This window comes from Saccostrea cucullata, unplaced genomic scaffold (assembly GCF_032062105.1).
Source record: "Saccostrea cucullata isolate Sc308-1 unplaced genomic scaffold, CSIRO_AGI_Scuc_v1 ctg4246, whole genome shotgun sequence".
In the NCBI taxonomy this organism is placed as follows: Eukaryota; Metazoa; Mollusca; class Bivalvia; order Ostreida; family Ostreidae; genus Saccostrea; species Saccostrea cuccullata.
In genome coordinates this window covers 27,660-47,889 of record NW_026931615.1, presented here as the reverse complement: position 1 = coordinate 47,889, position 20,230 = coordinate 27,660, and the positions used below count along the sequence as shown (strand labels likewise).

Here is a 20,230-nt window from a genome sequence, read left to right as displayed (position 1 = left end):
TTTTTAAATAAAGTTATATACGTATGAAATAAAATCGATTAATACTATAATTTGATTGGGTGCAATACATTTACTCGTCTTGCATGTTCACGGCGGAATCAGACTTTTTTTTTATCATAGTAAAATACTGAATGTAGAAAAAAATTAATGCGAGCAAGTTTTCATAGTTAAGAATGTTAAAACTATTTCAATCTTTTCTACGATCAAAGAAATTGTTTCCTAGAATTAATTCTGTCTGTAACCCAATGAAAACCCGGTGATCCGAAAGAAAACCCAATGATCCAAAAGTTGATGTACCATATGTGCAGTATTTTTTTTAAAGTTCATTACATTATGGAAACATAGCACAAATAAAATAAATCAGCGGATTGAGTTAAGGGACTTTGTTTTATTAAATTGAATTATATATTTTAATTTAAATTTCAGCAAGGAAATGATTTTTTTTTAATCCATAAATTGTACAATTATTTAATTGATTAAAAAAATCTTTTAGAGTGTACATGTAGTTCATACAAGGTATGAACATAATCCCGAAAATAGATCATACTGTTTGACACAAGGTGAGAGAGCAGTTCAGGTATGTTGACGGTGAACACACACAGGCCGAGCTGTCTTTTAGGGGTATAGGGGAGAAGGGGGAGGGGTGTTGACCGCAAATAAAGGAAGGCAGTGTGCTGATTAGAGAGGTAAACATACGTGTCAGTTTTATGACAAGGAAAGCTCTTCGATTTTACACTCGGAAGCATTATATTTTCAGTTTATGAAAAGGTAAGCTGTTAAAAGCCGTCATGTGTTTTTCCTGTTTATTATTTTTAGATTATCTAATGCCAGATGAAATTAATGAAAAACTTCTATTTTATAGTTACTACCATGGCGTGATTAATCGGGTAAAGCATTTTCATGCATTACATTTTATAATTTTTTTTTTAAATTAAGACGTATTAAGAAATTCAATTTATCAGATAGTGATAAAAATCAATTTAAAAAATTGAGTCTATACGAACATAGTCAGTGTTAAAGTTACCTGAATCAATATCTTAAATGCTTCGTTATTATTTTTTGTAAAATCAAGAATTTAAATAATTGTGCATACATGCAGATCAGAGGCGAAAACACATTCCTAATAGTATACCAGACGATTGATCGGGAGAAATTGAAAATTGCATTTAAAAAAAGATACATATCAATTTCCTGTTAATTATTATTGTAATTTTTTTTTACGTATACATCGTGACTTACCGAAAATCATCCTTTAGTGACTCTGACTAATTCAAGAAAATCTTACTAATATTTAATTTTGAATATTAAATCATACAATTCGATGAAAAAAAAAAAAAAACGAAACAGGGAATAGATTATTCCATTTTCAAAAAAATAATTTTGATTCTCTGCTTGCCTATGAAATAATTATTTTCTTAATTAATAAATTTATTAATTATATTATTTTTTTTCTTTTCCTCCGACTCTTTAATATTTCTTTTAATGATGAAAAACTAAAGGATAAAACGTTCTTTTCTCTTTCTTGGTTAAAAAAAATCTTATTTAAGTTAACACAACGAAAAAGAAACGGGAGGCGGGGGGTATTATTTAGTGAGCTCATTGCTCACAGTACCTCTAGTTTAATTTAGTTTTGGCACAAACATACATACAGCATGAATCCAATAATTGCAAAGATTGCTTATTAATTGATTCATTCGGTGTAGTGATGAAACCCAAATTAAAAGCACATTTATTTCCAGTACCATAAATAAATAACAACACATATCTGTATGTTTTGATTATATATTTAATTCAGTGCTGGATATCGTTTGATCATGCAAACCTGATTAAATGAATGATTATTCTGGACATCAAAATTTATAGCACATTTATTCATTTCTTTCTATCTGATTCATAACAGTTACATGTAACTTTTACAAAATATGGGAAAAAATTATTCGTTCTACGATACACATATTTTTTTGACAGGCGACTTTATTTACCAATGATATTCAAAAAAAGAGTGTAAAAATGTTTTTAAATTGTGTTATAGAATTCAAGTATATATAGTGAAGAAAACTAAAATAAAATTGAAACAATTTCTAAATATGTAATATGTTAAAAAATCCTGAAGGCATGACACAGTCTTGCAGGATTATACTCAAAACAGACGTGAAAATATATAAAATCACAATTAAGTCTTTTATAAAACCACACTGAAACATTGACAAGATTCTTGTCAGATTTACATTGGTATGATCCTGTTATTCCCCGGTATGTTGACACCACACTCAATCCATTTTTCGTACCATTTACTGGTCCAATTTGGTGTATATCCTATTGTTCCAAACGTAAAAGTCTCTCCCCTTGAACTTCGATAAAAACCTTTAAATACATAGTTGATAATTACTACGATAAACCTCCATTGCTATTAATTGTGAAGCTGAAGACATTTAACTGTTTAAGAAATCGCTCTACATTCAAAATTGTTTAGAGTTGTATTCTACAAAAACATGGATTAAAAAAATCAGACATATAGTCGCTGAATACTAGTAATTAAGAGATCGTCACGAAAATAGTACATTGCCATGAAATGTAATTATGTTTTGAATTCGTATTTCAACATTTTAGAGTGTAAGTATTATTGCACTACATGAAAATACAAATAAACTAGAGCCGAGCTCGTTGCAAAGCAACGAGTAGGTCTTCCGTCGGAGCTGCGGACAGAGAGAAATGACCTTGAGTCAAGGTCATGCCACGTTCTAATTTGAAAGCAATCTTTTAAGGGTAGATATCATCTTATTATGTTTTACTATTAAAAAAGGATAGTAAAGGAATGTTTGCGACCTTGACCTTGTCAGAATGACCTTGGGTCACACCATGACACATGCTAGTGATGAGCATATCCCATTTGTGTGCTACCGTATTGACAAATTCACGCATGTTTTTCAAACAATGCATACAGCCAAAATATCTCATCATAAGTGACCTTGATTCAAGGCCAGAACACACTCTGCATGATTTAAGCCATACCTTTTGTTTAGATAGGCCTTGTCACAGCTAATATACATGTGTAAAAAATTATGGTCAATTTTAAGCAATGTTTAAATTTGGAAAAGCCGGATAAACTTCAAGGTCAAAGTTCATGATATACTAGTATTTGAAATGATTTTATCACAGGTTACCTACATGTGATGTTTGTGTAATATGAAAGCCTTATCTCTTCTCATTAAAAAGTTATGATCAAGCCTCAAGATCAAGTTGTCAAAAGTCAGTGTATTTAGAAAAAAGTTGTCTTAGGTAATATACAGGGATAAAATAAAAGCCCTATCTCTTCTCATTCAAAAGGTATGAGTATTGTTAATGTTTTTGAAAAGCAGGTCAAACTTCAAGGTCAAAGGGTAAAAAATCAGTGAGTTTTGAAAGGTATTGTCACAGTTAATACATTTTTATACAATGGAAGCTTTCAAAAGTTATGGTCAATTTAAAGTAATGTTATTTTTTTAAGTAGGTCAAGCTCCAGGATCAAGGTCACAGGGTAAAAAACAATAGTATATTTGAAAATCAGATGTCACAAATAATGCACATGTGAAATATCAAAGTCTTATATCAACTCATTCAATAGTTATTATCAAGTTTAAAGTTCTCTTGACAGATGGACAGACTGGCTGACGAATTAGGTTTAATGTTCCCTAAAAAAATAAATACATGTAACTCGAACATAATAAATTGAAAAATACGAATAATAGTATAAAAAAATTAGAAAATATTAGAACATAAATCAGGTTTCCTACATGAGATTTCCTTAAAGACTTATTAATACATATTATTCAAGTAACATGCAAAACATGTACGTTGGAGGTTCAAGACGCGGAGACCGGTCATTTCGATGAGAACATATACACAACTGTCTCGTTACGGGGTACGTGGTGTCATAAAAGGATTAAATTCGCCTGATTCCACCTCTGATTTTTTTTAAAAGTCTGTCTTTGCGCTGCTAGTTCTTTATATTGTTTAAACAGAATTTAATTTTATGAAAAGAATTATTTTAAATGCTTATTTTTGACATATGCTCAAATTATTTACCTATCAATTTGAGTTTAAATAGTAAAAAGGAATTTGTCACTCAGTATTTATCGGTCCTTCGGATGAGACCGTATAACCGAGGCCCCGTGTCACAGCAGATGTGGCACGATAAAGATCCCTCCCTGCTCAAAGGCCGTAAGTGCCGAGCAAAGGCCTAAATTTGCAGCCCTTCACCGGCAATGGTGACGTCTCCATATCAGTGAAATATTCTGGAGAGGGACGTTAAATAGTATACAATCAATCAATCTAATCAATCTAAGGAACTAGTGTCAATCCTCTACATCAAAGAGCGTCTGACTTGTATGTATGATATAAATTGCGTAAATGTGTTAATTGAAATTTGAGTGAATCCCGTATGTTGTGTGAGAGAGTCAGTTTTGTACTGGACATTCCATAATCAAGAAAATATAGTTTTACTCTAGACTATTCCGAGTTACCAAAACGTTTGTGTGTGAGCTTTACAACCTGTCTTTGTTTTCTGTGACTTTGATTTGATTTATTTTTCAAAATACAAACTTTAACTTTTTATTGTTTGACTTACGTTTAATAAATTTTCTTCACAAGTTCACTTGTGTTACTTTAACTAGATATATTCTATTAAAATAATGATTCCATCTTCTTTGTTAATTTTAAATTGCTAGAAATATAGTGTAAAAATCCAGAACGAAAATAAAGAATGTTAGAAATGACATTATTAATTGTCGGAAATGCAATGCAAAATTCCGGAAATCAAAAGCAGCAAAAACTGGTACCTCCACTTACCCAAAGAAACTAATACATGTAGTACATGTACACATTTCGATGCTCGATTGTACACTCTAATCGGCACAAGTTTTAGAAATTAAAACGTTTGTATATAGGAAAGTTAAGTGACGCATACTAATCTTTTTCATTTATTTGTAAACTTGCGAATAAAAAAAATGTCGCGTATGATATTGGTTAACATTATAATATGTTATGGATTAATCATGGATTTCAACACCAGTCCTGACCTGTACGTACCTGAACAAACTAACCAATTGACATTCTCGACTCTGAAGGAAAACATTGTATCATTTGAGGGAAGGGGGGTTACGTATCACGATGAGAGGAAATATTTAAATAATCTTTTTTAGTCTAATAAACACGAAATAATGGCTTGGAATATTTGTAGGCAACTACATGGCTTTCTCAGAAGCAATTTTGCATTTGTTAAAAAATTTCTAATTTATTTTTTTTTTTTCGCTTGTATTCTGAAAGCTCGGGATGTATATATTTTGGGCGCTCCTCCGTACAAAACAGCATGTACTAAGTTACAATCATGTACCCGTAAAATTTTGTCATCGTGATATTCTTTTTATTCGAGGAAATAAAAGAAATACATTCGGTACAATACAATTATAAATTATGTATCAATTAATGTGAAACTCAAAGTTGCTTCATTTAATTTTCGATTTTCATGAGAATTGGAAACGTCACTTCCACTTACAATTTACTGTGCGCATTTGCCATGTTTATTTGTCTTTGCTAATTTAAACAACATCGCAATTTTTTCTGATATAAAGCAATTAGAATAACTTGATATAGGCCCGTATGCATGTAACGATTGCAATTACTTCAAAGTGGAGGGGGAGACGGGGCCTAAAATATTCTCGTTCTACATGTGTACATGTACCTTTCCAATAATAGAATCATCCGTACAAACCAAAAACAAGTTGCAGTATTGATATCCCCAATTTTTTAAATAACGAGACTATAATGGACTTCACAAGGGTAGAATTTAACATTAATTTATGTACATGCGCAATTAAAATCTATCAAAATTAGCAGTTATCGATAGGTCACCCTGTGTCACCTATCAGTGTAACCAATGAGCTCGTCCAGATACCTGAGTAGCAGAGACATGCAGCACATTTTATTCATTCGTCAAAGAAAAGAATCCAACATTTAACACTTTTAAATCTTTGAATACATATACACGTTCAAGAAAACCTTCATATTTATGTCTAGAAATATTCTTACGATTAACGCAAATAATCTAGGACTCGAGTAAAAATCAAAGAGCGGTAATGTTGACCTCACGAATGTTTATAGGTCAATGTGCGATCGTTGAATGGCTTTCGTAACAGTACACACACACAACAGTTAGGGTCCGCGGAAAATTCACGATGCATGAATTAAATGACAGTGAATTATCTTAAGCTTGAATTATTTTTTTTTCATAAATAATAATGATAATGCTACATTGAATATTAATCGAAGGAAAGATGATAAGTATTTCCCCCCTCCCCCGTCTTGTTATTTAAACTTAACACAAGGAGAAAGTTGTCTCTGAATAATCTGTATGACATCCAGCTAGAGAATACGTTAAAAACTTATTTTAAAAAAGTTAAACATTCAATTTAGCTATAGGTATATTATTCTTGTCCACTCTATTACATTTATTTCAGTTATATAAGTTTTATACGCATACGCACATAGAATTCGTCTACACTTGCCATATAAAATCACGTACCTGTACATGGATTATAAAGTTTTCTGCTCATTTAATAACACATGACTCGAACAAAATAACGTTTTCATGAGATCAATAAGATGTTAAAGAACCCATTTCATATCGATAACCATATCGAAATATTTACCGTTTTTGAGTTATAGAGCAAAAACTTTCAAGGTCTTTCAAGGTCCCTAAATCCCTAAATTGAGGGGCCAGCCTCTTTTTTAATGATGTCAAATGATAAATCTTAAAATTATGCACAATATTTGTTCAACCTGTCTTAACAAATTATTTTTAGTTTAAAAGATACAAATGGAAATATATGTCAATTTTTGCGCTTTTAGACATTCTTATTTTTGACCCCTATCTAGCCCCGTTTTGAGGGCAGAAATCGAAAAAAAAGTGATGTGCACAACTTCAATTCTTTTAGTATTTGAATTCAGTAGAATTTCTGCTCCAGCTTTTGTCGTTTCTGAGCCTTTGTCTGGAAACGAACAGTACCAAATTTTCATTTAAAGGGAAATAATTCGAAAGCGGAAAAGAATTTTTGAAATTTTTGAAAGCATTCTTATTGAGTTTTGTAACGTTAAAAAACTCTGAAAATTTGAGCGAAATCCGTTAAGAAATTAAGAGCGTTAAGAGCGAGTTACGAGGTCTCAAAGTTGGCGTCTAGGAAAAAAAAAAGAATAATAGGGAATAATCTTAACCATAAGAATCAGTAGAAGGTCTTCCGCCTGAGCGGAAGACCTTAATGACGACGGATTTTTTTGGTCATATTTCTAAAATGAAGCATAGATTCAAAAAGCACTATAATTCATTTAAAAACACGTTTAAAAAATGAGAGATAGTGTTTACTACCCCCCCCCCCCCAAGGTAAGGATGAAATGGGGATACCCCCGCACCTCCCCCGCCTTTTTTTTTTAAATAAAAAAGTCACTTAGTTTCCTTACTGTTTCTGAGCATATTAATGAAAGTCACGTTTTAACAACAGAGGGAAATCGCAAAATGATAGAATTTCATTTTTTCTTTCAAATTGCCATAGAAAACATAAACATCAAGAATTAAGCACACGTACAAACCAAAAACAGATCCCCAGCTTACATAAAACCAAGTTCTCCAAATCGAAGTACCAGTAAATATGTTTCTGTTGAGGTGTGTACAATGTCCAATTTTATTTTCTTTTTAAATTCATCAAAATGAGTGTTAATATTTTTCTCTCCTCAGTGTATTATCTACAAAAAATCCCATTCTTCTGTTCGTCAGTCTGTCAGTCTTTAGTTATAAACTCGAAATCAATAAAGCGTTAATGAGTGCAGGCAGTGACGAAGAATATGTTTTGGTCATCTTTTCTTGCATCAAAATGATTGTTTACCTTCCATTCACTTTTATGTTAAAAATTCTAAATGTTTACGAATTTAACAGAGTGTGCACTGCCACTTTAACTCTAGATAATACTTTTTCAAAGACGTAATTTTTTTTTACTGAAAATAAAAATCGAAAGAAATGTGGTGTTGCGCTTTATCTTTAATCGTTTTCACCTCAAAAATATGCTCACCAACATTCCCAAATTATTTTTTTTGCCGTTTCAAGAATAAATTAATCGAATAAATGTGCCATAATTGAAAAGTTTAATTCTAGTTACATGTAATATCCAGTATATCAGCATAATCCACCAATAGACTATAGATATTTTCTCTTTTCACACTGATAACTTCAATTATGTCTTTGTAGAAGTAAATAGCTATTAATGATGACTCCATTCCATTCTTCAATATCGTACAATAATTTTATATTTTATTTTAATATATGGAACACTTTCGAGAGTAAATTAAAAATTCACAATTGGCCTTTTCACACAATACTACAACCTAGCACTTGAATTTCTGTATCTTTTCTGTATCATTCTTTTTAATCGATGTTTTTCGAAGAACTATATTTTTGAAATTGCAATCTCAATTTCCTTAGTACATGTACAGTATGTACAACAATTTTTCTCACCTTGTGTGTTTGGTGATTTCTTGTAATCTGTAGGCAATACTCCCCTCTGGGTTGTCCCCAGAAGTTCACAGTGATCATCACCAGTACCACCCCCATCAGCAATGTTATAGTATTTGCCGGTTAGGGTTTTGCTCAAAAACAGCTTGTATCTATAAATGTTGACAACATGAAAAGAAATAATTTTTCACAACTTAACATACTGTGCTGTAGCTCTTGTATTTGATAATACGATCATATATATATAACAGTGCAAATTTCTTATTATATAAAAAAAAAAATTCAGAGTTTATACATCAATTGATAGTGGGCTTACAATTTTTTCTATCTAAAAAAAACCTCATTTAGTAATGAAAATTCCTAATTAAACGCGAGGAATTTATTATCACGTATTATGCTAGAAGCATCACTTGTGAAATAAAGAAGTCGCTTTACTTTATGCATATAATGACCCTGTATATATACCAATTAATTGATCAACACTTGATTTTCCATTCGAAGCATTAAAATAAAATACCTTCGTGCTTTCATATCCTATTTAATATTTTCCCCTAAAGGTCTAGGTCTTGGAAAACTGTCTTTATGAAATTACAATGTTCTTGAATTTTTAGGTGAACATGTATAATTGAGTACTTTCTGTGAAGAAAAATAATATGAGAGCAGTCTCTGATCTAAAAAAAAAAACATGTCTTTTAATTCTTAGAAACAGTTCTATCATTTACTAATTGCATATTTTAGATCAGCTCTATTTTAAATATAGAAAAATAGCTTTAAAAATTGGCCGTTTTTGTAGACTTTCAGGAGGAAATTGACGCATTTCGTGACGTCATTTTGCATTGACAAGGCAAAAAAAATTACGTCATTTTTGATAAATACGCAGTCTCCAAATATCTAAGTGATATCCAATGCCTTGTTAACTAGATATTGCAGTTTCATTTTTTCAGAAATTCACAGGGCCAAATAAGGAAAATGAGTACCTTGTTATTTCTTTTATTTATTTTTTGGTGCTGAAATCCATGTAAATTCTATTTATTAACCGACAATAATAAATATTCTCGCTATTTGAACTTAAAGACTCATATCGCGATAATAAGTACTCACGGAAAATAAAGGAATCAACAGTATACATGTAAAAAAAAAAACCTTCACATGATATCTCTTACCATTTGATTCCCCGTGTTTTTTCATATCTAATTTAAATAATTGAAAAGGAAAGTGAATACCTTACGACAGCAGCTATAGCAACGGAACCTCTAGAACTGCCATTATATATTGTAGATAAATTTTCAGAGTAATTTAAGAATGTGTGCTTAATGTAACTTTTCGATAAGAATCATTCACACAAGATAAACAAGACAAAGCAATTAACTTAAAAAGCAAAAACAATTTAATAATAATAAATTTTCGTAATGATTTTTAAGGAACTTTATTTAAACAATTCTTTACAGGACATTCATTATCATCAGACAAAGATATGGACGGTATTGCCGCCCCGTCGCGGTATAAACACAACGCGGTTTTGTACCTTGTAGAATTGCATGTCATCACTCCGAGATAAGGACTAGTAGAGTAGTTTGTCTTCTTTACGTACTGGGCTCCACCTTCACACCCATTCCAGCTATCGTCATACTCAAAACTATACAGCAACCAACAGTCTCTTGATTTTAAGCATTCTAGATGAAAACTTTTGTTTATACATGAAATGTATAAAGTCCCTACTAAATTTCAATAATTTTTAATATTTCAACAAGTCAAAAACCATGTAAGAATCCCCTGTTAAAATTCTACTTCTTTATTTTTTGTAAGAAATATTATCATCGACTAAGTTTCCATATTATAAAGACATTTAGAACATTTTTACGACCCAATCAATATTGCATCCTTTTAAATATATTGAATGTGATTACATACCTTGCCATATTGAAGGGTCAGTTAGGTTGATTAGCGAAACAATTAGGTTTCGTGCAAAATCTTCCTTCGTCTTCCCGATTTTTTCAAATGTACAATCACTATGATTTGCTATCGTACGCTGTGTTTCATATAGTATTCTTTGGTCATCATTGTACAAGTCACCAAGCCTAGACTGAATCTTTTCTTGTTCGATTGATAGATTTCTCATTTCATTTTCTGCAATGCAAAAGGGTTTAAATGAAGATGGGAAGAATTTCACAATTTGTATCGAAAACAATATACATGTAACCACTGAGAAATGTACATTATTGCTATATTTATAAATACTATAAAGTAGTACTGAAATTTTCTTGTCATTTTTAAGTTACACTTAGCCTATCAGAGGTAACAGTACCAATCTTGTTTAAGTAATTGTGCTGAATTGTACTTCCTTTTTAAAAATGAAATCAATTGAGATTTTCTTGACAGTGTCTTTCATTAACATCACTACAGTCAGGTAGAATTGGTCGAAATATTATTTTGTCTCTTAATCCTTTGACTTCAGTTTCAAATCATATTTTAGAATAAACTTGAATGCATCTTAAAATAAAAAAAAAATCCATTTCAAATGGCGTTTAAAAGTATGTTTTGGATAATCCTAATTAAACATAACAGCTAAGTTAAAATGAAAAATTATGAATTATATAGTTTTCAAATTAGTGAATCGTAAAAGGAGAGATATAATTATTGATAATTACACTATTGACAGCTAGTTTCATAACACAGGTTTGTATATAAGACCAGTGTCGATGAAATATTAAATGTACATACCTTGGAGATCGTACTTAGCATTGATTTCGTCGGTATAATTACGGAGAAGTCCCACAGAAGTATTAAGGTTGAATAGGTAATTCCGTACGTTTACTATATTTTTCGATGTGTCATTATGGTTAATCTTCATCTTCTGTTCTATTTGTCTAAACTTTTTATTATGCTCATGCTGTGCATTTTTAATCATTTCGGATGTATTGTTATGGTCCAGTTTCATTTGTTCTATCTCACTCAACATTTTATTATGCACATATTGTACGTTCAGTAAACTTTCTGATGTATCGTTATGATCATGTTTCATTTGTTCTATTTCATTTAACATTTTACTATCTTCATGTCGAAGTTCATCGGTACTTCTTCTAATTTCTTCTGCGTTGGTTTTCATGGCTGTCATTTCATTTTTCACCTTTATCATATCGTTGACCAATGAATACACTTGTTTCAGCAATGAAAGCCTTATCACTGTTTCTTGGTTTATCTGATTTTGTAGATTGTTAATGACAATTTCGTTTTTTATACTAAAGCCATCCTCTGCCTTCTTTTCTGTCAGTGGCGAATGGGAATCTACCACGACAAATAATATCCATAGATATGCACAATGCAAAGAAATCATTGTTCAAATATGAGCAACGGATATTCGTAAACGTTGAAATAAGACGTTGTCCTTCCAAACCCCAATGCAAAATGTTGAGCTTGACACAAGTTGCAGATATTTATAAGATGTAGTATTTTTTTGAATAGAGGAGATATCAAAACAACTCAGATGCTTAAGACACTCTGTATCGTAGGTACTTATACCTTATGTGTTAAATTCAAGAGCAAATCAAGTATAATGTAACTACTTCTGGATTTGTAAACCAAGTTTGTATTAAAGAAGAAGCACTGAAGTTCAAATTTTTTTTATGATCATTAGAAATATCTTAATTTAATATTTGTGAACATAAAAAATCGGTTAGTAAATTTCTGAAAATTTTCTGCTGAAACTGTGTCCATGCCTCTTTAAGCAGACCAACATGATCAAAAACAGATTCAAACTAAACAAATCATCCAATAAAATACTTTGTAATGTAAAACAAAAGAAGTTTTATTGATAGGAGTTTTGGTACCATTAATTCAAAATGTGGAACAGTATCAACTATACATAACATGATTAATCTCTCTTGATATTATTTGGATCTAACACATTGCATTTTGTAGATTTTTTGATGCATAAATTTACCTCTACCAGGCATATATGCGCAAATACTTACATTGCTGTTCAAAACAAGTATAATAAAACTACTTTAGGTTTCAGTTTCAGATTCACCAAGGAAGTGCTTCTGTAAAATTCCAAATCCTCGAGAAACGCTTATATTTGAACAGCTTAAAGATGTGTCTTTAGTGAGAATCAATTATGCACTTTAATTTGAACATACTAGCTTCCGCCTTGAAGTTTCCCTTTGACTAATATAAGAAGTACACTGTTGGTCTGTTTGCAGTAATTTTGTTATGAAGAATTTGTACACCCATTTCAAAGCATGCTTGATTGTATATATACTGAAGCCTCAGGTATGGACACGACATTACATCCCTCAAATTAATTTTTCAGCCACGCAGTGAATCTTGGAACTGGGGATTAATTGATACTAGAAAATTTTACTTCTGGAACGTACGTCTGTGTAAGGAAGGCTGACAGATACATGTACGACAATTACATGCATTAGAGATTTTCGATTTTTTTTGGGGTTACTAAAGTATATTTTGTATGCATATGATTAATATAAATTTTGTTCTGGTCAATAAAGTTGTAAAAAAAATTCAACAACTATTAATTCAATAAATGCAATCAGTGCGGGCTCTTTAGGTAGGATTCTTCTCTGGTCTCTGACTAGATGGCCATATTTTTCTTTCCTCATCGCAATTGTATAACTTTAAATAGAAATGGTAAACTGCGATTAAAAACTAGCAGGGACTATATTTTTGCCGGAATGGTGGTGTATGAAAATATCTGCTTTTCTGCCTATCTAAATTATAAATGTTAGCTTTGAAACTCTTCCAATCAGAGTACAGATTTGAGCCAAAAATCCATAAAAAGTTTTTTTTTCTCTTAGTAAAAAGTCAAAACTTTTTGCTTTTGTATCATTTTGGATGGTTATAAGAATAATTTATTATTTGTGAAAACATGAAAAAGTTAAATATACGAAGCATATGAAAATAACTAATATATCCTAAAAAATTAAGAAAAGCAGAGAAAATATTCGGAATAGCCAATATCCAGTTTAGTTAAATTATTTATGAAAATTTGGTAATATCAAGCCATAGACCCGATATTATAATATCTTTTTATGCAAAAAGAAGAATATTTAAACTTTTGAAATAGAAGTAGGCATCACTTGATTTGCAACAGTATTTTTTATTCTAAATGTCAAGAAAAAAAAAGATAATGACCTTGACCTGAGCATGCCTCTCATATAAAATGATCAAAGAACTATATGCGGTATTAACCAACATTTGCCCCCCAAAATCAAACTTTGATGGAGTAATATTTGATTAAGTCCTTAAACAGGGGAGTATATGCTGACTTCAAAGCACTGAATAATTTAAAGTAATGACGTCATATGTACGTAATGACGTCACAAATATGACGTAAATTTCAGTTTTTTATGAATTTTGCAGAAAAATGTACATATTTCGTCGATATTTTATATAAAAGTCACCGAGCGCATGTGTGTTCAGGATAAATATTTTGATATAATATGTAGAATGATAATATCAATGAAATATGTCAATATTGTTCCTGAACACACATGCGCTCTATAAATTTTAAAGCTTAAATTGTTGAAATTTTGTCCATTTTGTCCTCTTTCTGAAAAAGGATATAAAATCGGACTAGTTTGTGACGTCATAAAAACAGAAATTGTGAATACACTGCTCTGGAACTATAATATTTTCTGTTAACTTATATTTCTCGTACAATTGATTGAATTCAGCACATTTCAGGAAGTTTTCAAAATTTGACTTTTGTGGGGGCAAACATATGCAATATACCGCATATAGTTCTTTAATTTCACTGATACTATCACTTACTGATGTTGTCTTCTTGATTCTGTGAAAATTTTATAAATTTTTAAATACAAGAAATATGAGAAGAATCCTACCATAAGAACAGATGATACAGCCAACCTTTTATCCTAAACATTTAAATGACAACCTGCGTCATGATTCAATGAGTCAGTACAATGAACATCTTTAACTGCGTAGTTTATCATGTTTTATTGAAAGTATTGATGACAAAAATTAAGTTTGAAGTTTAAAATATCTCTGATAATAGTCTGATAAAAAAAATTCTCCTTTGCGAAATTAATGATGTATAAAACACCAACCCCGTCTATTAGGCAACGATACCAATAGGTGATCGTCTAAAAATTTTCAGAGATACTTTAGAATCAGAAGAACCTGTGACTTAAGCTAATGCAATTTCTTGCAAGTTACTGAGTAGATACTTAATTGGTACGCGTTGATGAAAAGCGTTTACCTAAAAATTTGATTGTATATCTTTGTTGGTCGAGAGCTACAAACTTTGTCAATTCAGTAACATTTATTGGTTTTTTTTTCCGGTTTTCTGATAGTTTGATGATTTTTTTTTTCAAAACTGAGAAAATAAACGAGGAGGTCTTGTCCTGGTTAGAAACGAGAAATTTGCTTGAACTTTGATAAATTTTTGGACACACTTTTACAGGGTGCTATGCATGTGTTCGAATATTTCAATTAAATGTGACAATATTAAGAATTAGGAGGGGAAAAAATAACTCAAGCTTTGAACTCAAAATAAGTTTTTGGCTGGGCTTAACGTAAATTCTCCTGGAGTACATGAAAAATGTATATATATAAGCCACAATTCTTAGAAGAATTTGTTCCAGGGAATTCAACTTTTTTTTGCTTTCTTAAAGATAGATGATACATTTTTTTTCTTCGAAGCTTGTAATCAAAATATACAAACCAGGTGAATGTTATGAGAAGAACCAAAGGTAAAAATCAGCCTATATGATTTTTTACCAATATGAGTCTACTCATAAAATTTATTTGGCTTGGTACATGTGTAGTTTTTAATTTTTATATTACACTTTTAGCACTAAGCTTACATAATCTGAAAAAGCTAGGCTCACTTTAAGCATAATGTAAAATGGCCCTGTCTTTATATCAATTAATTGACTACCACCCTCTTTCCCATTTCATATATCAAAACAAATTATGGCTTTGTTATTCTTTAGAATAAGACTTTTTAAAAATACATTTTAATGTAAAACTTGTATCCCACATTATGATCCCACCCCATCACTGTGGGGTTATGATTTGAACAAACTAAAATCTACACTACGTGAGGATGCGTCCATATAAATATCACTAATAAAGGCTCTGCAGTACTTGAGAAGAAATTTTTTTAAGATTTCCCTATATATTCCTACGTAAAACTTAAATCAGCCATTTTGGCCCAACCCTACCACCGGGGGTCATGATTTGAACAAACTTGATTGTTTACAAACTGAGGGTGATTCAATATGAGTTTTATCTTTCCTGTCCCCATGAATCTTGAGAAGAAAATTTTTATGGATTTTTCCTATACATTGTATTCCTATCTTAAACTTTAATCGGGCATTTTGGCCCCAGCCTACCCCTGGGGGTCATGATTTGAATGTATATTACCTGAGGATGATTCAACACGAGTTTCATCTTTCATGTCCCTTTGAATCCTGAGAAGAAATTTTTTAAGGATTGTTTCCTATACATGTATATACATATGTAAAATTTTGATCCGCCATTGCAACCCCACCCTACCTTTGGGGGTCATGATTTGAACAAACTGAAATGCACACTACCTGAAGATGATTCAACATGAATTTCATCTTTCCTGTTCCTATGGTTCTTTATAAGAAGATTTATATTCCTAAATAAAAAACTTTGATCGGCCATTGTGGCCCCACCCTACCCACGGGGGTCATGATTTGAACAAACTTGAATGTACACTACCTGAGGGTGATACAACATGGGTTTCATCTTTTCTGTCCCTATGAACCTTAAGAAAATTTTTTAAAGATTTTCCCTATATTCCTATGTAAAACATTGAATGGGCATTGTTGCCCCTCCCTATCCACAGGGGTCTTGATTTGAACAAACTGAATGTAGACTACCTGGGGATGATTTGACATGAGTTTCATCTTTCCTGTCCTTATGAATCTTGAAAAGAAATTTTTAAGGATTTTTTCCTATATATTTCTATGTAAAACTTTGATTGGGCCCCATCCTACCCACGGAGGTCTTGATTTTAACAAACTTGAATGTACACTTCTGGTTCTATGCACTATGCACTATACACTATGGTTCTTCATAAGAAGATTTATATTTCTAAATAAAGAAGTTTGATCGGGCATTGTGGCCCCACCCTACCCACGGGGGGGGGGGGGCATGATTTGAACAAACTTGAATGTAAACTACCTGAGGATGATACAACATGAGCTATAAGCTTTAAGAAAATTTTTATGGATTTTCCCAATATATTCCTATGTAAAACTTTGATCGGGCAATGTGGCGCCACCCTACCCACGGGAGTGATTTGAACAAACTGGAATGTACACTACCTAAGGATGATTCAACATGAGTTTCATCTTTCCTGTCCCTATGAATCTTGAGAAGAAAATTTTTATGGATTTTTCCAATATATTCCTATGTAATACTTTGATTCGCCATTGTAAACCCATCCTATCCCCAGGGGTCATGATTCAATCAAAATTGAATGAATTCTACCTGAGGATGATTCAACATGAGTTTCGTCTTTCCTGTCACCATAAACCTTGAAAAGAAGATTTTAAAAGATTTTTCCTACATATTCCTATGTTAAACTTTGATCGGTCATCGTGGCCCAATCCTACCCACGGAGGTCTTGATTTTAACAAACTTGAATGTACACTATCTGAGGATGATTCAACATGAGTTTCATCTTTCCTGTCCCTATGAATCTTGAGAAGAAAATTTTTCAGGATTGTTTCCCTATATATTTCTATAAAACTTTGATCGGGCATTGTAGCCCCACCCTATCAACAGGGGTCATGATTTGAACAAACTTCAATCTACACTTCCTGAGGATGATCCCACATAAGTTTCATTTTTCCTGGACTAGTGGCTCTTGAGAAGAAGATTTTTTAAAATGCCATTACTTTTTCACTAATTCATAATTATCTCTCCTTAGAAATAGGCTTGGTCTTTCGTCTGAAGAAACCTAAATTCCCTTCACCTTAGGATACTCTGTGCCAAGTTTGAGTGAAATTAGCCCAGTATTTCTGGAGAAGAAGATGAAAATATGAAAAAATTACAACGACACCACTTACAACAACAACGACAAATACAACAGACAACGGACAAATTTAGATCAAAAAAGCTCACTTGAGCCTTTGGCTCATGTCTGTTATAAAGTAAAGACATACTGCTTTCATTTTCTATAATAAAAATTCTTTCGGAGAATCTAGGTACTGTAAAACAGGCTTTGAAAAAGATGTGATGGTTTTTTTTTAATTTTGCAGGAAACATGCGTATAAGACTATCTTCAGTTAGGACTTAAATTATGAGCACAGCTCACAATCCAAAAAACAAAAGGTCCATGGGCCACATCGCTCACCTGAGCACTAAGGGTAGGAAAAAGTAGAAAACGGCTTTTTGTTGTAAAGTTTAAATCCAAAAGTAGTCCCATGACCAATCATGGATTTGCTATTTGTTAGAAAATGATTTTGAAAGAATTTTCCTATATAATCTTTAAAAATTTTAGTCGGCCATTTTGGCCCCGCCCTACCCCCGGGGGTCATGATTTGAACAAACTTGAATCTCCACTACCTGAGCATGCTTCCATATAAATATGATGAATTATGGTTTTGTCATTCTTGAGAAGAAGATTTTTAAAGAATTTTCCTATATATTTCTATGTAAAATTTTGGTCGGCCATTTTGGCCCCGCCCTATCCTGGGGGTCATGATTTGAACAAACTTGAAACTACACTACCTGAGCATGCTTCCATATACATATGATGAATTATGGTTTTGTCATTCTTGAGAAGAATATTTTTAAAGAATTTTCCTACATAATTCTATGTAAAACTTTGGTCGGCCATTTTGGCCCCGCCCTACCCCGGGGGGTCATGATTTGAACAAACTTGAAACTACACTACCTGAGCATGCTTCCATATATATATATATGATGAATTATGGTTTTGTCATTTTTGAGAAGAAGATTTTAAAAGAATGTTCCTATATATTTCAATGTAAAACTTTTGTCGGCCATTTTGGCCCCGCCCTTTCCCCGGGGGTCATGATTTGAACAAACTTGAAACTACATTACCTGAAGATATTTCCTCATAAGTTTCATTTTTCCTGGCACAGTGGTTCTTAAGAAGAAGATTTTTAAAATATGCCACCAAATTTTCATTAATTCCCAATTATCTCCCCTTGAATGAGGACGTGGCCCTTCATTTGAACAAACTTGAATCCCCTTCACCCAAGGATACTTTTTGGCAAGTTTGGATGAAATTGGCCCAGCTGTTCTTGAGAAGAAGTTTACAGACAGACAGACGGACGCCGGACAAAATGTGATCAGAAAAGCTCACTTGAGCTTTCAGCTCAGATGAGCTAATTAAAGGATGTTTTTTGATCTTCAGAAACAGATCTTCCATCATGTAGTTTCATGTTTTGGATCAAAGGCTGTGCTCTTAATGAAATATTGAAATAAATCATTCAATTTTAGGCCATTTTCAAATGAATTAACAGGATATGGGAAAGATGACGCATTTGATGACGTCATAATGCATTGACAAGTGGAGAATTGCGTAATGTTCAGTTAATGCGCGGTAACCAAGAGTCCTAGTGATAAATTCTGCATTTTCAACCTGATCAACATTGATTTTTCCAAAATTCCCTGGGCCAAAAAAAAAAAAAAAAAAACCAAACCTTTCGTAACTCTTGCTTCTTGTTTTATCTGTAAACCTTAACTGAATTAATTGTTCAGATATTTTATTTTATTGAATTATTAACTAATATTTCTACTTCTTTTTTCGTTTTCCATGACTTTGGAGAAGAATTCAAAGAATTGTCCACTTTTCTAGGCCTTTGAGATGATATGATGTCTTTTGATTGTCTTTGATTGTATAAATTGTTCTTAAGGTAGGGTTCTTCTCTGGTTCCTGACTAATTAAAATATTCAAGTACATTTGCTGATATGTTTTATATATTTGGGCGCAAGAAATTTAACAGACCACATCTTTCTTTCCTCATCACAAATGTACAACTTTAAGTAGAAATCGTAAACCGCCTTAGAAAACTAGCAGGGACTATATTTTGATGGAATGTTGGCGTATGAAAACATATTCTTTTCTGCGTCTCAAAATTATCATATAATAATGAATTATATATTTTTATCTTAGTAAAATCAAAATTTTTGTTTTTGCATCATTTTAAATCTTTATGTGACAACTTTGCCATATAAGAAAATGAAAAAAAAATAAATATAAGAAGCATATAAAAATAACTAATATATCCCAGAAATTTAAGAAAAGTAGAGAAAATTCGGATATACCAATATCCACTTTAGTTTTATTATCTATGTCAATTTGGAAATATAATCTAATAGACCATTTATGGCAGTATCTTTTTATGCAAAAAGAAAACCATTCAATCTTTTGAAATACAAGTACGGATCGCATACATGGAAATAGTAATTTTTTATCAATAATGTCCAGGAAAAGGGTAATGACCTTGACATGACCTTTTTTCTAATACAAAACAAACAAATTTAAGGAGGCTGGGGGGTCAAGAAATAAATCACAAATTAACCACCAGATTTAACTTATTTTTTTTTAGACACTTATCTAAAGCTGTCAACTATCATTGGGCAAAGAAAAAAATCATACATTTTAGTTTTAAAATTTGATCATTTTTGTATATCTCTATATGGAGC

The 20,230-nt window shown here is 31.8% G+C and overlaps 1 protein-coding gene across 2 annotated transcripts in view; it reads right to left on the bottom strand.

The window, feature by feature from the left end:
• Window positions 1-2,113: 2,113 nt before the first annotated feature.
• Window positions 2,114-20,230, bottom strand: part of LOC134233129 (target of Nesh-SH3-like) — a 31,250-nt gene continuing 13,133 nt past the window's right edge. The window contains exons 4-5 of one of the 2 annotated variants that reach the window (XM_062715120.1): window positions 8,540-8,688; window positions 2,115-2,364 (exon numbers count right to left, since the gene is read on the bottom strand). In XM_062715120.1, coding sequence (XP_062571104.1) covers window positions 2,225-2,364; window positions 8,540-8,688 — 289 coding nt within the window. In that variant the 3' untranslated portion in view covers window positions 2,115-2,224. Of the gene's footprint in view, window positions 2,365-8,539; window positions 8,689-20,230 lie in introns of both variants that reach the window. The other variant, XM_062715121.1, reaches the window with a different exon arrangement.